Source organism: Stenella coeruleoalba, assembly GCF_951394435.1.
Source record: "Stenella coeruleoalba genome assembly, chromosome: 3".
NCBI lineage: Eukaryota > Metazoa > Chordata > Mammalia > Artiodactyla > Delphinidae > Stenella > Stenella coeruleoalba.
In genome coordinates this window covers 28,083,260-28,099,452 of record NC_137148.1, presented here as the reverse complement: position 1 = coordinate 28,099,452, position 16,193 = coordinate 28,083,260, and the positions used below count along the sequence as shown (strand labels likewise).

General features: G+C 45.7%; 1 protein-coding gene across 1 annotated transcript in view; it reads left to right on the top strand.

Annotated features, from left to right (window-relative positions):
* Window positions 1-16,193, top strand: part of SLC45A2 (solute carrier family 45 member 2) — a 32,395-nt gene that overhangs the window by 1,499 nt on the left and 14,703 nt on the right. Inside the window, exon 2 of the mRNA XM_079916897.1 lies at window positions 1,346-1,522. Within this exon, the coding sequence (XP_079773023.1) occupies window positions 1,346-1,522 (177 nt within the window). The remainder of the gene's footprint in view (window positions 1-1,345; window positions 1,523-16,193) is intronic.

The window sequence follows — 16,193 nt, the reverse complement described above, 5'->3', positions numbered from 1 at the left end:
TTTTTTTACTGTATTTTTAAAAACAGGTACATACAGGGAGATCAGCTCGGTGCTTTGTGACCACCTAGAGGGGTGGGATAGGGAGGGTAGGAGGGAGACACAAGAGGGAGGGGATATGGGGTTATACATATGCATATAGCTGGTTTACTTTGTTATACAGCAGAAACTAACACAACACTGTAAAGCAGTTATACTCCAATAAAGATGTTAAAAATAACAGGTGCATATATTACATACTAGGTTTAAAAAATAAACTGAAAGCAAGGAAAATAGTTGTGAGTGAGTCAGTGAACTGTGGCATAGCCATAGGATGAATATTATTTAGCTGTTAACACTGTGAAGTTGCTCTTCATCACCTGAAATGCTCATGTACAACACGATCCCGTCCCCAACTCCCGGGCCATGGACCGGTACCGGTCCATGGCCTGTCGAGAACCGGGCCGCACAGCAGGAGGTGAGCAGGGGGGCCAGTGAGTGAAGTTTCATCTGCCGCTCCCCGTGGCTCCCGTGACCCCCCGAACCATCCCTCCCCATCGCTGGCATTACCGCCTGAACTGTCTCCACCCCCCACTCCCAGTCGTGGAAAAATTGTCATCCATGGAACCGGCCCCTGGGGCCAGCCTGCAGCATTAGCCTCAGTGGGGGGCTGTTAGAGGCCCCACCTCCCACCTACTGATGACTCACAGGAGATTCACAGAAGGTGGAGCCCAGCAATCTGTTTGAACAAGTCGTCCAGGTGGTGGTTAAGCACGCTGAAGTTTGAGAAGCACTGCATAAGGGCACAGGTGCACACCTCTCTACAGTAGTGTGTAAAGGGATGTCTGAAAGATGACCAGATCTAGGGGCTGGGATCTAGAAGCATCTCCCCAGCTTTTCTATATGGTTGGAATGGTTTACAATCAGCATGTATAATTTTTTAAACAGCTTTATTTAAAGAGATGATTCACATACCATGAAAGTCACCATCTAAAAGTGTACAACTCAGTGCTTTTTCATATGTTCTCAAGGTTGCATAACCACCATCACTATCTAATTACACAACACTTTCGTCCCCCTGACCAGAAAGAAACCTGGTAACCGTTAGCAGTCACTCCCCATTTCCTTCTCCCTGACAGTCCTAGGCAACTGCTCAGTCTACTTTCTGTCTCTAGAGAGCTGCCTTTTCTGGACATTGACTGCACCATTTTTAAAACTTGAGAAAATAATGGAGCTATTTCTTATTTGGAAAAGCAAAACAAAATGAAAGTAAAGGGAAATAATTTGATGACAGGAAGTCTGGGTGGAAATAGAAACGCGGATCATTCTAAACCAGGATTTAGGAGACCAATGTTTGTTTCTCTTTTAGCTTTGATTGCTGACCCAAGGAAGAAGCTGATTTGGGCCATCAGCGTCACCATGATAGGTGTGGTTCTCTTTGATTTTGCTGCTGACTTCATTGATGGGCCTATCAAAGCCTACTTATTTGATGTCTGCACCCATCGAGATAAGGAAAGGGGCCTCCACTACCATGCCCTCTTCACAGGTAGGGAAATATTCCAGAAAGTCTATCCTTCAGCTCCCCAGATAGGGAGGCCCTTCCACTGAAGCCATCCAGTGTCTCAGCACTCAGACTTTTTCAATGAATGGATCCGTTGATGGACTGCTCCCATCACGCGGGCTCTGTCTTCCAGTGCGTTTCTCTTGTGACCAGGCTGTGGAGTTTTTGCAAAGGAAGTTTATACAAGAGCTTTCTGAAGAGCCATTTGTGGAGACCTTTACAACTAAAATGAAAAGAGGCCTTGTAGACTTGACTTTATTTTTTGTTTTGTTTTATTTTTGAATCAGTAATTTGTAGCATCAGCATTACTTAGGCGCTTGTTAAAAATGCAACTTCTTGGGCCCCTCCTCTAGTTATTTTGATTCAGTAGGTTTGAGGTGAGGCCTAGAAATTTGCATTTTTGCTGACTACCCCAGATGATTCTGTGGCAAGTATCCCAAGAATCACATTTAAAAACAAAAATAGAAACAAACCAAGCAAATAAAAAGCCCCAAGTCTTAGAGGTTTCTTAGTTGTATAAAGAGTTGGCATTTCCTCAGCCTCCTGGTTTGGAAAAGGCCATGCCAGGAGGATATGGGGGGGCTCTCTCCATTTCTTGGGGCCATTGCCGGTTTCCTTTTGTTGCTGTTGGGTCCTTGATTTAGAGCAATGCTACTGATGTTCAGCATGAATTTATAGAGCTCCAGTTAGGACTTTTCTAGGACTGGGGTGTCATGCACAAGATGACAGCATGATCCTGGCCTGGGAGCATTTCTGTGTCTACTCGTGGGGACTCTTATTTGATTGTCTTCATCGCCCAGCCAATATATTTTATGTTTTGACATATTCTGTCTCCTCCCATGGACAGGTAGGTCCCATGAGAAGCAAAATCTTGAGTTTTGTCCAGTTTGTGTCTCTGCAGCCCAGAATGGCACCTGCACGGAAGCCGTTGGCTCAGTAATTTGTTGTTAGAGCAAATATTTGGTTGGTGAGCCCTGGAAGGATGGGGCTGCCCAGCAGAGGGTATTTCCTCCGTGCTCCAGGGCAGACAGAGAGCAAGAGTCCAGCCCGTCTGTGGGGCCCCCGAGCCCCCTGTCTACAGCTAGAAGGTCCCAGAATAGAGATTCAAACTGCATCTTCCTGACTGAAATCCCACAGTTCCTGCTGCTTTATCATAATCTGCAAATTAATTACAGCAACATCATGGGAGACTTGTTGGCTTTTGAACCTGACACATTGACAGTCTTATTGCTCTAAGTACTTTGGGCAATATGGCCACTTCTTCCCGGCTTACATCAGTGTTAGTCTTGGCCAAACAATCTCTGCTTTGCTGCCTCTGTGTTAGAAGACTGAGCCCTGTATTTTGGGAACTTTTCCAAGGTTAACGCATGGTAGTATTTCTATTGAGTTCGATAGAATGTCTTGAAGTTTTCTACTGATATTAGCATGTAGTGGTCTCAAGCAAACGTGACCTGGGTTTAGGCTTTCACTGTATCTTTCGTACTTATCCTTTAACTGATTTTCCAGTCTCTAATTTCTTCCTATTCCAACTGAAACAACACATAGCTTCCACTTCATATTCCTAAAAGACAGCTGTGACCAGGGCACTTTCCTGTTCAGTGACCTGCAGTGGCTCCTGTTGGCAAATTATGAATTAATCGACAGTCAATCGAAGAAAGAAATAGAGAATTTTAGTCAAGCCAAACCTGAAGATTATAAACCAGGAGACAGTCTCTCAGAGAGCTCGAAAACTGTTCCTCCCATTAGAGGTCAAAACACAGTTAGATTTGAGACAAAGGATTATACATCAGATGACATATTGACAGTTTACATAGTCCAGATCTGCACATACAAGGTGAGTAGTGGGTCATCGTGACCACTTACAGGATTAAGAAAGGAATGTTATTTCCTAAGGGGTTACCTTGCTGGTGCCAGGAGAAAATTGCTCCTTATCGAGCAAGTATTCCTGTGTCTTATACAGCGGTCTGGTTAATGTATAATACAGATGCACGATGCATACTAAAGGGGAGGATGGAGGCCCAAACGGGCAGAGAGAACATTTTATGTTTAAATTTTTCTCGTCTTGCCATAAAATATGAATTTTATTTCATCACTCCCCATTTGTCTACTGAATCAAGATCAAATTCCTGGACAGGGTTCAAACTCCCCACAATCTGTTCCCACCCTACCCTTCAAGCTTTGTTTCCCATTACTCCCGCCACATCCTCTGTGCTCTGAGCAGTTTCCCAGCGTGTTCCCAGGGACAGAATCCAGGACTGTTTTACTCACTGTATCCCTGTACCGCCACCACTGCTTGGCATATTGTAGGTACTCAAAGTGAGTATTAATGGAACAAACCAAGGAGACTGCCCTTTCCTTTCCAGCTTCTGGGGCTTTACTCACACTGAAATTCCCTTCCCCCTCTTCTCCCTTTGGAAATCAAAGCTGCTTAGAAACTTTCTTCTACCCACTTCCTAGAGAGAAGGCCCCTCCATTCTCTTCCAAATTGCAGGCAAACTTAATTTCTAATTTGGTCAGAGGCTCCACCCACAGCATAATCAAAGCACAAAAGTTCATCAGGTATCATTGAAATGGATAATTTCAGCAGGAAGAGACAGTGGAGGTTACAGTTCACCATACACATATCCTGAATTTTACTTCCCTTGTGGCCTATGTGGTCTGCTTGGGCTGCCATAACTGAATACCACAGACTGGGGGGCTTAAAGTACAGAAATTATGTTCTCGCAGTTCTAGAGGCTGGAAGGCCAAGATCAAGGTGCCAGGAGGGTTGGTTTCTGGTGAGATCTCTCTTCTTGGCTCACTCCCGGCCATCTGCTCGCTGTGGTCTCACACGGCCTTTCCTCCTTCCTCCATGCATGCACTCCTGGTACCTCTTCTTCCTCTTATCAGGACCCCAGTCCTATGGATTAAGGCCCCACTCTTATGACCTCATTTTACCTTAATTATCTTCTTAAAGGCCCTGTCTCCAAATATGGTCACTTTGGGGGTTAGGGCTTCAACATATGTCTTTTAATGAAGAAAACAAAAGCTTTCCTAGAACCCCACAGACTTCTGCTTGTTTCTCATGGGGCAGAATTAGGTCACATGAGCACCGAGGGGCCTGGGAGGTTGGAAAAAAGAGAGGGTATTTTGGGGGGTGGGGAGCATATACCTGAATCAAATTGGGGTTCTGTTAGCCAGGAGGAAGGGGTAATTATTAATACTGAATAGGCCCAAACTGGTAGCTACCACAGAGAATACAAACACAATTGAGTATTAGCCTCATTAATTAAAGACCAAGACTATTGTAAGACAGTGACAGCCAGAGCTTCCAAATCCCAATCTCTTAGTGAATAATGAAGAGGTAATTGCATTTTAAGGTTATATTCACAGCTTTACCTGATCACATTTGTTACATTCATATTCTCTCCTGAATTATAACTCACTGTGGATTTATCCATCTCTTCTACAAGATTTGTAAACTACAAGATTTGTAAAAACATGAAGATTCACCTGCAAACTCCCATGGCTTCCAACTCATTGCCTTGCCATTAGCAGACACTCAGAAGTGTTAGCTATTTAAAAAGAGACTCTAGGTTTTATAACCCTGCTTGTATTTCGGGCAGTTTTACAAATCGCAGCGATCAGATGAATATGCTCATTTAGTTACCTTGCTTTGTCTCTTGACCAACATGAACTCTGGACCTCAGTCAACTGTCTCTGGCTATAGGGGGACCCCTGAGGGTGTGCGGATGGCTCAAAGCAAGTTCTTTCCTCTACTAGAAAAAAACAACTTAAAATACCTTCCTCCTATAAAACAGAAAGTCTCACCTTATTTAAAATTTAGATTCTAAAGTCCCTTCTTAAGTGATAATCACAGAGAGTCCACATTATTTGTAAACACCTCTCAGATCATTTATAAAATACAGTATACCTTGTTTTATGTATGTAGATCTGCATAGTGATGGATACAGATAAATATATCTGCAGATTCATCTCCTCTTTAGTGTTTACTTCTGGACATGGACTCGATTAACAGAATAGCAGATAGGACAACCCATATTATTTAAAATGTTCTTTTTATCTTTCTTGCTGTTTCTCTCCCTTTTTTTTTTTTTTTTAAGATGACAGAACCTTTTAGAAGTTGAATTAATTTTTTTTTTTTTGAGGCAGGGCTGGACCATACAAGGAGCTGGTTTATTTATTTATTTATTTTTGCTGTGTTGGGTCTTCGTTTCTGTGCGAGGGCTTTCTCTAGTTGTGGCAAGCGGGGGCCACTCTTCATCGCGGTGCACGGCCCTCTCACTGTCGCGGCCTCTCTTGTTGCGAAGCACAGGCTCCAGACGCGCAGGCTCAGTAGTTGTGGCTCACGGACCTGGTTGCTCCGCGGCATGTGGGATCCTCCTGGACCGGGGCTCGAACCCGTGTCCCCTTTATTGGCAGGCGGACTCTCAACCACTGCGTCACCAGGGAAGCCCTCTCTCCCTCTTTTTAAAGTGTGAGTAGTTGAATTCTGTTGAGTTAAACATGGATGTGTGACCCCACTGTGGTGTCCTTGCTCTGAATGGTAGACCACATTAAAAAATGGAGAGAAAAATAATGAGCAGTGCATTATCCCTTTGCTTAGTCTTTGCATACATTGCCAGACCTCCCGAATTTACATGAACTTGGCAAAGAGATGTCTATAACATTCTGCTTGAAACAAGCATTTTATAATAAATTCATGTTCAGTTTTTGGGCCCATTTTGATTTTCATCATCAGCAAGATATCATTGACCTGAGGAATCCAATCATTCGAAATTGAAATTCTTTTTTATTTATTTCAGAGCTGTAGTCCAGGCCCAACAATTCCAAATGCTTTGTGAGTAAGTGTCAAAGGGTTCACTGCCAAAATATTTTCCAGCATATTTCTGTTTTTTTTTTTTTTTAAGAAAAGACCCTACTGGCTTCCAGAAGGACATTTTAGTCCTCCAGCTTCTCTGTCTCTTATGTTTAAGGGTAACTCTATCTGCCCTCCATCCCTGGCGAATGTGGTAGATATGCTGTGTTTAGTGGATCCACCCTCATGCCTTCACCCCATGCCTTCACCTTTGGGTGCTTCTGAGGCTGTGGAACCCACACTCACCAGAAGGAGATTCCTCCCTTGTGTCAGAATGCCTCTAACCAAGCCTGTGTTGCTAGGTTAACCCAAGGCCTTGCTCTCCTTAGCAGTGGGCTCCATCCCACCAGAGGAGGCTGGGACCAGACATGCTGGCGAAGGCCGTCCCAGGTCACATCCTGGCTCCTCCTCTGCTGAGTCGCCGTAGTATTTCTGAACTTTTGTTTCTTCACAGCGGTGTGAATCTCTACACAATGCTAGTTATTAATATCCTGGCAAGTGGTCCCGGGTCCAGAGCAAGGAACCATTTAAAAGGATTCAACACCAAATGTTTATGTGTATTAGATTTCCTCCATTCCCGCCGGACCTGTGAAAGTTTTATTTGTATATAATGACTCAGTGAGGAACTTGCCCCATGTACATCTTTGGAAGAAGAATAGGTAACTTCTTAGGCTCAGCCTCTTTTGATTTTTGTTTCTTTAATACTTCAAAGTGTGCATGAAAGTGCTAGTGAAACAAATGCTCAGATTAGAAATAATTAAGAACTAACAAAACGAGTCCTAAAAATAAATTTCAGATATGGGCCCCTTTGACCAAACCTATACAGGTGGCAAGAAGCCACGTTTCATGTTAGAGTCAGTTTTAACTTCTCCTTTAGGCCTCATTGCTGCATGAGTGGATTTCTTTCATCAGCTGGGTTCCCTTTGAAGTTTCTGCCCCTGGTGAACTTTCATATCGCCTCACTCAGGCAGCTTGGAAAGGATGTGGGCAGAGCAGAAGCCAGGATACAGGAACTTCAGCTTTGAGGGTGACGTGAATAACTTAGGGCAAAACGGTTAATGTTTCCAAACTGCCATTTCTTTTCCCATTTCAGCACCTACCTCTCTCAAAGAATCTCAAAGGCAGGTTAGAGACGGGAGCCCCTGAGGGCATTTTTCGCTGACTGCGTTGTCTGCCAGAAATCTGTCCCCAGATACCAGTCGGCCAGCTTGGTTTGCTTTCACTCTTTGTTACAATCTGGTGGCATAGCCCCTCCTCAGTGATGTGTTCCTGATTACCTGATAATATATTATTTGTTCATTTGTTTGTTGTTTATTGTCTGCCTCTATAGCCAACACATAAGCTCTCTGAAGACAGGAATATTATCTTTCCTGTTTGTTGCTGTATCACCAGTGCTTAGAATAGTTCTGGGAATAGGCTGAAGAAATATTGATGAGAGCAATGTTCTATTTTAACATCCTCATTTTACCTATGAGGAAGCTGTGTTGCCAAGAGGTAAGTGACTAACCCAAGGTCACAGAGCTGAGTAGCGGTAGACTAGACCAGGGGCAGAAGCCAACCAGCCAGCCAGCCAGCCAACCAGAGACCTGGGTCATGCTTTTGTTTGGATTCACCTCAAAGCTGAGCCCCAGGGAAGGTCTGTATGCACATAGCTTATTGGGGAAAGGATTCCAGAGATTGAGAGTGAGAGAACTGCGGGGGAGTGGAACAGGCCAATACAGGAAGCATTACAGAGTTGGCCTTTGTTCGCAGTGGCTGCCTCTATCTCACCAGGACCCTCCAGGGAGCCTTATGAAGTGCATCTCAGAACTCTCCAGCTGGGAGGATCAAATTGGGGAGATGAATGCATTGGCTCCGGTCTCCACCGGCCAAGGGTGCTCCCGTGGGTTTTAACCTCCCTTGTGTGGGTGCTGCCCCACCTGAGTGTGGGTTCCCTCAGGCAAGGTACCTGAGCAAAGAGGGCCAAGGCTAGCTTAGAACTGGTCACTGCAGCGGCTGCTGGAGAAAGGGCTGGGATGGGGGTACCGAGAGGACCTGCCGTGTCCACAAGGGCTGCCTGATTCAGCTCATGACTTAGTCCTGAGCTTTTCCACTCTAGCGTAGGTGCTCCATGCTGTTTGGTCACCATTAGTAGGAGTTAAAGCATTCTGCAAAGTGCTCAACAATTTACCTTACAGTAAAACGAGCTGTTGCAACTCAGAACTGAAATATTAGTTCTGCAGACTTAAAGAAAACTCATGGAAGCCACAAATGGCTCCAGAATCGGGCCCATCAGTGACTTGACTATTTCTAACCTTTAAGCAAGAACAGGAGTCAGATTTGACATGTCACGTCAGAAAATGAGAAGTTTCAAGAACCTTCTCTGAATTAGGGTAGCAGTAGTCATTCATAGACTCAAATCAAGAAACTTGCCTTTAGAAAATGTTGAGATAAGGTGAACGCTTTTATGGGAACCATTGTTGCATTAGACATGTCAGCAGCTTTCACAGGAGCACAAAATGCGGTCTCAGTGCTCTTACGCTCTGCGGCAAACACTCCCCCAGTTCTCTGCATGCGTGTGTTTGATTAAGAAGTATATGATTCTGGCATTGCTTTGCTGCAAATTTTTTAGCCTACAGCATAACCGATGCTCGGTAATGGAAAATGTTGGGTGAATCTTCATGTCTGAAATGGGTGTGAATCCCAAACCCCAAACTTAATTTAATTGCATCTGTGTTAAGCCCCATTGGCACAGGATGGAGAAAACTTAGTGTCAGTCCCTTTGGAATATTCTCCCACCCCTTTCCCCAAGGGTTGCATCTAAATTCTGAGAGCTTAGAGTAGAAAGGTTTCAGGGCAGGGAGGATATGGGTTTTAGCATCAGGTGTTCACACTGGCATTTACTGGGCTGTCCCTGGTCCCCCGGTGTCTCAGTGGTCAGGCTCAACTGGTCACAGTTACATTTGCTCTCATCCTTGTCTGCAGGGCCCCTTCAGAACCCGGGGATTCTCAGCTCCCTCCACCCCCAATGCCATTCTGCTCTTCCCACGCCTGCCCGTATGAAGGGAGCTCTGTGACCTGCAAACTCTCCGTGCTCTGATTTCCTTGTCTCTAAAATAGAGCTAAAAATACAGTTGATCCTCCTTATTCATGGATTCTGTATTTGTGAAGTCATCTGCTCACTAAAATTTATTTTTGCCGTCACAATCAATACTTGTAGCTTGTTTGAGATCACTGCAGGCATCTGCAGAGTGGAGGAGAAAAATTTTGAGTCATCCAGTGTGCCTGTTCCCGGCTGTGGTTGATCAAGGTGACACTCTGACTTCTTGTTTTGATTCTCACACTGTAAACAGATGTCCCTTTACTGGAATATTTAGTGCCAATTTTTTTCTTTGCATTTTTTTTGGTGATTTCACTATTTACAGTGGCCCTAAATGTGGTGCTGAAAGCACTGTCTCGGATTCATAAGTGCAAGAACGTCGTGATGTGTCTTATGGAGAAAATATGTTTAATAAGTTTTGTTCAGGTGTAGGTTATAGTGCTGTTATCCATGGGTTCCATGTTAATGAAACAACTGTATATTAAATAAGATATCTTTAAGCAGAAACACACGTAAAACAAGGTTGATCAGTTGATGAAAACGAGACTAGAGGCTCACATGGAACTTAACACGGTATTTCCCCTCAGAGCAGTAGTTCACTATTCACGAATTCAGGGCTTGTGGAGACTTTCTAGAACGTAACTACCACTAATAATAGGAGTCAGTGGTAGTACCTTCCTCAGAGGGTGGTTCTGAGGACTGTATGAGTCGTAAATGCCAAGCACCTAGAGCAGAGCCTGACACACAAGCCCATCTGTCTCCATCCACCGCATAGCCATTTCTTTCTTGAGGTCTTAATATCCCCCTGGGGTCTTCCCAGGAAATAAAGTATTGGTCCCTTCTGCTCTTGGATCCTCCAAGCTACCTGGAGGAAGGAGGTTCTGAGGAGGTTCCCCCACCTCCCATCCTCCCACCCCAACTAAGCCCAAGGAGGAAGGAGCACAGCCTCCACTGCCTTAGGGATTCGCCAGTATAGGCACACCCATCATGAATGCCTTGCCTACCCTGGGAAGCCTTGTGGGTTTTTTTTTAATTTTTAAAAATTATTTTATTTATTTTTTGATGGGGAAGGAATAGTGACTTTATTCAGAAGCCAGAAGATGGTTCCTAGAGAACCATCTTAATTCGGGGTAGAATTTGGGCTTCTTTTGTGCGAAGGGAAGAGGGGAAGCGGGAAGATTTGGGATTAGAGGGTGAAGACAGATTGCAGACTTCTGGGAGCCACCTGGCCTTCAAGGAAGCATAGCATTTCTTTGTTCTGCTTGCTCAGCAGGCCGGATCACAAGGCTGCTACAAATCTCACAGCTCTTGCATTGTGCGTTTGTCTTTCAGTTGACAGTTTAGTCCAGCAACAATGCATTCAAGGATGGACGTGGAGCATTCCAGGTCAGACAGGCAGCTTGTCCTGACCCTGTGTCATCCACCACTGCTTCCCAAGGCCTGTCCCCAGGCTCACACCTGGAGCTGCAGGGGCATCCCCTTGGGACCAGGTGATGGGGAAGGAAGAATTCCCAGCCCGGTTCTCCATCGGTCAGCTCAGTGTGAGGGAGATGGGGCCTGCACTCCAGCCCACTCAGGGGTGGCCCGAACACCAGGGTGAGGGGCAGAGCGGCAAGCAACTTACTTTCATTGGACCCTTGTCCCCAGAGGAGAAGCGTGTACCTGGGTGTGGTTGCCAGTACTCCCAGACCTCAGTTGCACCCCTCAGGAACTCGGAGCGCTGACCCTGCACAGGAGTCCACGTCATATGTCATCCCCAGTGATGGGAACACAAGCTTGGGTCTGCCAGTCACGTCCCACACCTTACCACCCCACTGGAACAAGCAGAGGGTGGGCACCCCTCCTGGCTCCAGTTAGCCCTCAGGTCAAAGGCCTTTATGAGGTGCTGTGTGGCTGTAGGTAGAATACATGGGTCCAGGACCACAGGGCAGAACTGGGCAGCTCTGCCTCTTGTCGTTTCCTGGACCACTGGTGACTTCATCCTCTCCAGCCCTGGTGCTCTGGGCTCTGTGGGTTCAGAAGTTCTGTTTCCTGAAGCTTCCTTCAGGTGACACAAAAAGGTGCCGTTGGGCTTCCCTGGTGGCGCAGTGGTTGAGAGTCCGCCTGCCGATGCAGGGGATGCGGGTTCGTGCCCCGGTCCGGGAAGATCCCACATGCCGCGGAGCGGCTGGGCCCGTGAGCCATGGCCGCTGAGCCTGCGCGTCCGGAGCCTGTGCTCCACAATGGGAGAGGCCACAACAGTGAGAGGCCCGCGTACCGCAAAACAAACAAACAAACAAACAGAAAAAGGTGCCGTTGACCTAAGATCTCTGGATGCCCCTTTGTTTCTCATGCCTGGGTCACAGACAGGGCCACTTGACTCTGGTCCGCAGGAGGAGGGAGGGCTGCTCCACATGGGGGAGCAAGGTCCCCTCTTGCCCAATTTTGATGGTAAATGGCCATGTGCAGCGCTCTTGCCCCCAGACGGTCTCGGTGACCAAGGCCTATGTTTCTTGGAGAAGGGGCCACATCACACAGCAATCCACCGGGCCTAGCAGAGCTGGTAGCTGAGGCTGAGCAGAGTGTAGGATGGATTCCAGCGTGAGAAGCTTCCTGGGGTCCTGGAGGGGCTGCTCGCAGAACCTCCTCCAAGAGGCCCACGTGAGCGGCTCAGCGGTTAGGCCGCGGTGGACGCCGTGATGCACATTCAGACCCGCCACCATGAAGGAAGGACTCACTCACTCCTGAGCTGTGCTGCCTCGGCTTCCTGGCGGAAGCCTTGTTCTTAAGTCACGTTTTCTACTGAATCTACCGTCTATGCCTTTGGAGCCTAAGGGCCTCTGAAACTCAGAAGCAAGGAGGTACATTCTTGTTTCTCAGCTTTCTACGTTCATGTCCTTCCCCCAAGCAATGAGGCATCCTGGCTCCGCTTGAATGTGAAGGAAGGGCCCAGGGAAATACCGGGGTGTTGTGGGTGGACGGAAACCATTGTCAGTACTCTTTAAATATATTATCTCACATCTCTTAAGAGACGAGTTGCCTTGTACATCTAAAGGAGTGTCAGGTCTGCTTGTGTCTTCCCTCTTTTTGATTGATTTTCCTTGTACACTCAGCCTCCAGGAGGGCAGGTCATGTCTGTGTTGTTCATTGTGTATCTCCAGTGCCCAGCACAGTTCTTGGTGCGAGTAGTCCTCCATCAATTTCTGTTGATAAACAAATGGGGTCAAGGTCTCTCTTTCTCTCTCTCACACACACACTCATACACACCTAGTAACTGGTACTTATGTTAGCTCTCTGGGATTTAGTGTGTATGTGTTTGGTGTAGGTAGGCACCTAGGCTGACACTTTCATTGCTATTTTCTGAGCACGTAGAGAAGAATCAGAACGACTCTCTCATGAGCCTCCCGGGAACGTGGAGGTCTTTCGTCTGTCACCTGGCTGGGGTATGGAAGCTGGCAGCACGCCGCTAGCTCTCTCACCTTGAGCTCTTTCTCCATCAGCGTGGAGGTTGTTCAGTCACACACCTGAAGCAGGGAAGCAGTTACAGGCATGTGGTATGTGCCGCGTTTGACTCAGACAGACTCTCTTCAGATTCCTGGGCGCTGAAACTCTCCCAGTTTCCTATTTTACCTATTATAGTTGTGAACAAAAGAAAAAATAATACATATTTCTATACGCTTGGACTTCTTCCAGGAGGAACCACTGTTCAACCTGTATCATTAGTTATGAAATACAATATCTGTCTGCCGAGCCATTCACTCTCATGGAGTTGGCTCTGGTGTGAGTTTGACATCACGGCCTGGCTCTGTGAAGGAGGAGCCTTCTTTATAAAGAAGGCTGGACCACTTGTGGGCCCTTCCTCGTAAAGGCTGGTTATCTAACGTGGCAGCAGGTGCCCTTTGGAAGCTCCAGCTTATGATTTGGCCAGTAGCCTGGGGATTGACTCCAGGAGCCCCAGGGAGGCTGGTGTTGGCAGCAGAGATAAATGTAACCTGGATGTAGACGTGGGAGTTGATGCTGACCTCTGTTGCAGCTGCGACGACTAGGCTTTGTTCGGGAGACTATTTTGAAGATAAAATTCTTAGTTTAAGCAGAGGAAGTAAAAAGTAAAGCATTCAGTAAGTTCCCACAGCCCTCCACTGGCCCTCATCGTACCTGAAGGTGTGAATAGAGAAAGTTAAATGTTTCCATACAGAGTTTTAATATGGTGCCTAGTAAAATAATATCCCCAATGGCCTACTATTCCTTCAAGGCATGTTCTAACTTTTAGTTAGGTCTCACAGTAGCTTTGGGACAAACAAAATCATTTTGCTTATTTTTTCCCCCCTTCCCCGAGAGAAGAGAGGATTGGAATACTTTCAGGTACTTGTAGCATGTTTTACTTAACTGATTAGTGAGGGAACCGACAGGGAAGACATAAAGAACAGTTTCCCCAGGTTCTTGCAGGATAAATGTGTATGTGTGTGTGTTTAGCAAAAGAAAAAAAATACTAGGTTAGATGCAAATCTGATTAACCTTCTACGAGGCAATATAACTATAACTCCTCTGTAGTAGTTCTACCAGGTGACAAATCATAGAAACCTATTAATATCTGCAAATTATCCTTAGTTTTACAGGACTGCACATCACTGTGCTTTATCAAGTGTGGCTTGTTGGTCAAATATCCTATGACAATAAAATCTCATTCCCAAGAATATCAGGTGAGGGTGGGGCAGGTGGCTTGCAAACTGCTCTGTCACCTGAGTACTCAGTGATATTTGGACTAGCAGCCGTGGTATCACTGGGGAGTGTGAAAGGAATGCAGAGCCTCAGCCTATGCCTACATGTTTAAAATCAGAACCTGTGCTATAGATTGAACGTTTGTGCCCCCCAGAATCCATATGTTGAAAACCTCATGCCTAATGTGATGCTCTCAGGAGATGGGCCCTTTAGAAGGTGATTAGGTCATGAAGGCTCGTGAACGGAATTAGTGCCCTCATAAAAGTGGCCCAAGAACGTTCCCTTGCCATGTCTGCCAAGTGAGATTACAGTGAGAAGATGGCTGTCAATGAGGAAGTGGGTCCTCACCAGACACCAAATCTGCTGGCACCTTGATCTTGGACTTGCCAGCCTCCAGAGCTGTGAGAAAGACACGTCTGGTGTTTATAAGCCACCAACTTTATGGTATGTTTGTTACAGCAGCCCGAACGGACTAAGACAACCTGTATTTTAACAAGACATCTGTGTGACTCACGTGCACATTGAAGTCTCAGAAGTGCTGCTTTATAACGATATTTTTAAAGATCAGGCGCTTAAACATTTCTCTTTCCAGGTTCGAGATACATATTTTTTCCACCATACTTGCTACAGGCCACACTAGGTCAGTGGTTAGCCCAGGTCTCAGCCCTCAAATGAGCACCCGATTCTAGTCACTGGGCCTAGAATGACAAAGTCCTTTCGGCCAGCTCCAGGCAGATCGTCACCCTCTGTGCAGCAGTCAGCTTCTCCTGCTTCTGGATGAGGCTTTGGGATTAGGGTTTCTGTAGGAAGTCAACAGGGCACTTGGTTTGGGACCTCGTTCTGCCACTGTATGTGCTGGTGCTTTACACGTATTATCATGTTAACCCTCACAAGACTCGTACAAGGAGGCGTCACTGTCCCCATTTTCAGAGAAGTGCCCAAGGTCACATGATTAGAAAACACACAGGTGGGAATTGAAATCAGCATGATTACAAACCCTTCCTTCTATGTGGTCTCCTGTCACTTACCCACTGTAGCCTGCGGTTTTCTTATCTAATTCAACTAGACGAGCTACACACGTCCTTCTACCTCTGAAATCTTTGGATTCCTTGATATATTGAACTCTTATGAGCTTCACTGCTGATTAAGAGGAATTCTGTAATAATAAATATACTCTTCAGAGCTCCTCTCTACTGTTTGAGTACCCAGCCCACAGTTCTCACATCATTTATTACAGTTATTTTTAAAGCAGCTGTTTACTTATCTGCTTCTTCTGTTTGTAACTATCTTCTGAAGAGGAGACTATTGGGCTGCTGTGGCTTATTTATGCTTATATCCCCAGAAGTTAGTAGCGTTTTTTTATATATATTTAGTACTCAATAAATATTTATTGAAGTACACGACACTAGTGGACGCAAAACTAGACTAGGAAACCCTTCAATTGTAGGACTCAAGTGTTCGAGTCAATATTTAATATAAATCCATTATGTTTATATCCACATGTTTGTATTCATGAAATAAAGCCACCATTCTGTTGCACAGTGGAGGATTTATTTCACACATCAGTTCTTTCAAATGGGTAGGGGTCTTCTGTTCTATATTTTCTCTGCTCAGTGGAACAATAAGTTTGAAAGAAAGAGGCGCACATGATAGGAGAACTTAATGCCAGTATGACAACCATTGATCTAGTTACAATTGATAGTTTTGAAAACGGAATGTGTAAGTTTTTCATAGGGTTAATTAAGATCAGGCGTTCTCAGCTGGGGCCCATTTAGCCCCGTGAGGGACATTGGGCAATGTCAGGAGACATTTGTGGTCGTCCAAACCAGTGGAGAAGTTGTACTGGCATCTAGTGGGAGAGGCCAGACATGTTGCGAAATGTCCTACAATGCACAGAACAGCCTCCAAGGAAGAATTATCCCACCCCAAATGTCAGTCGTGCTGAGATTGAGAAACCCTGATTTAGATGGACCCTCAAATAGTGCTGGGCTTTTAGTACGTTCTTTTCGGTTGAGTGCTTG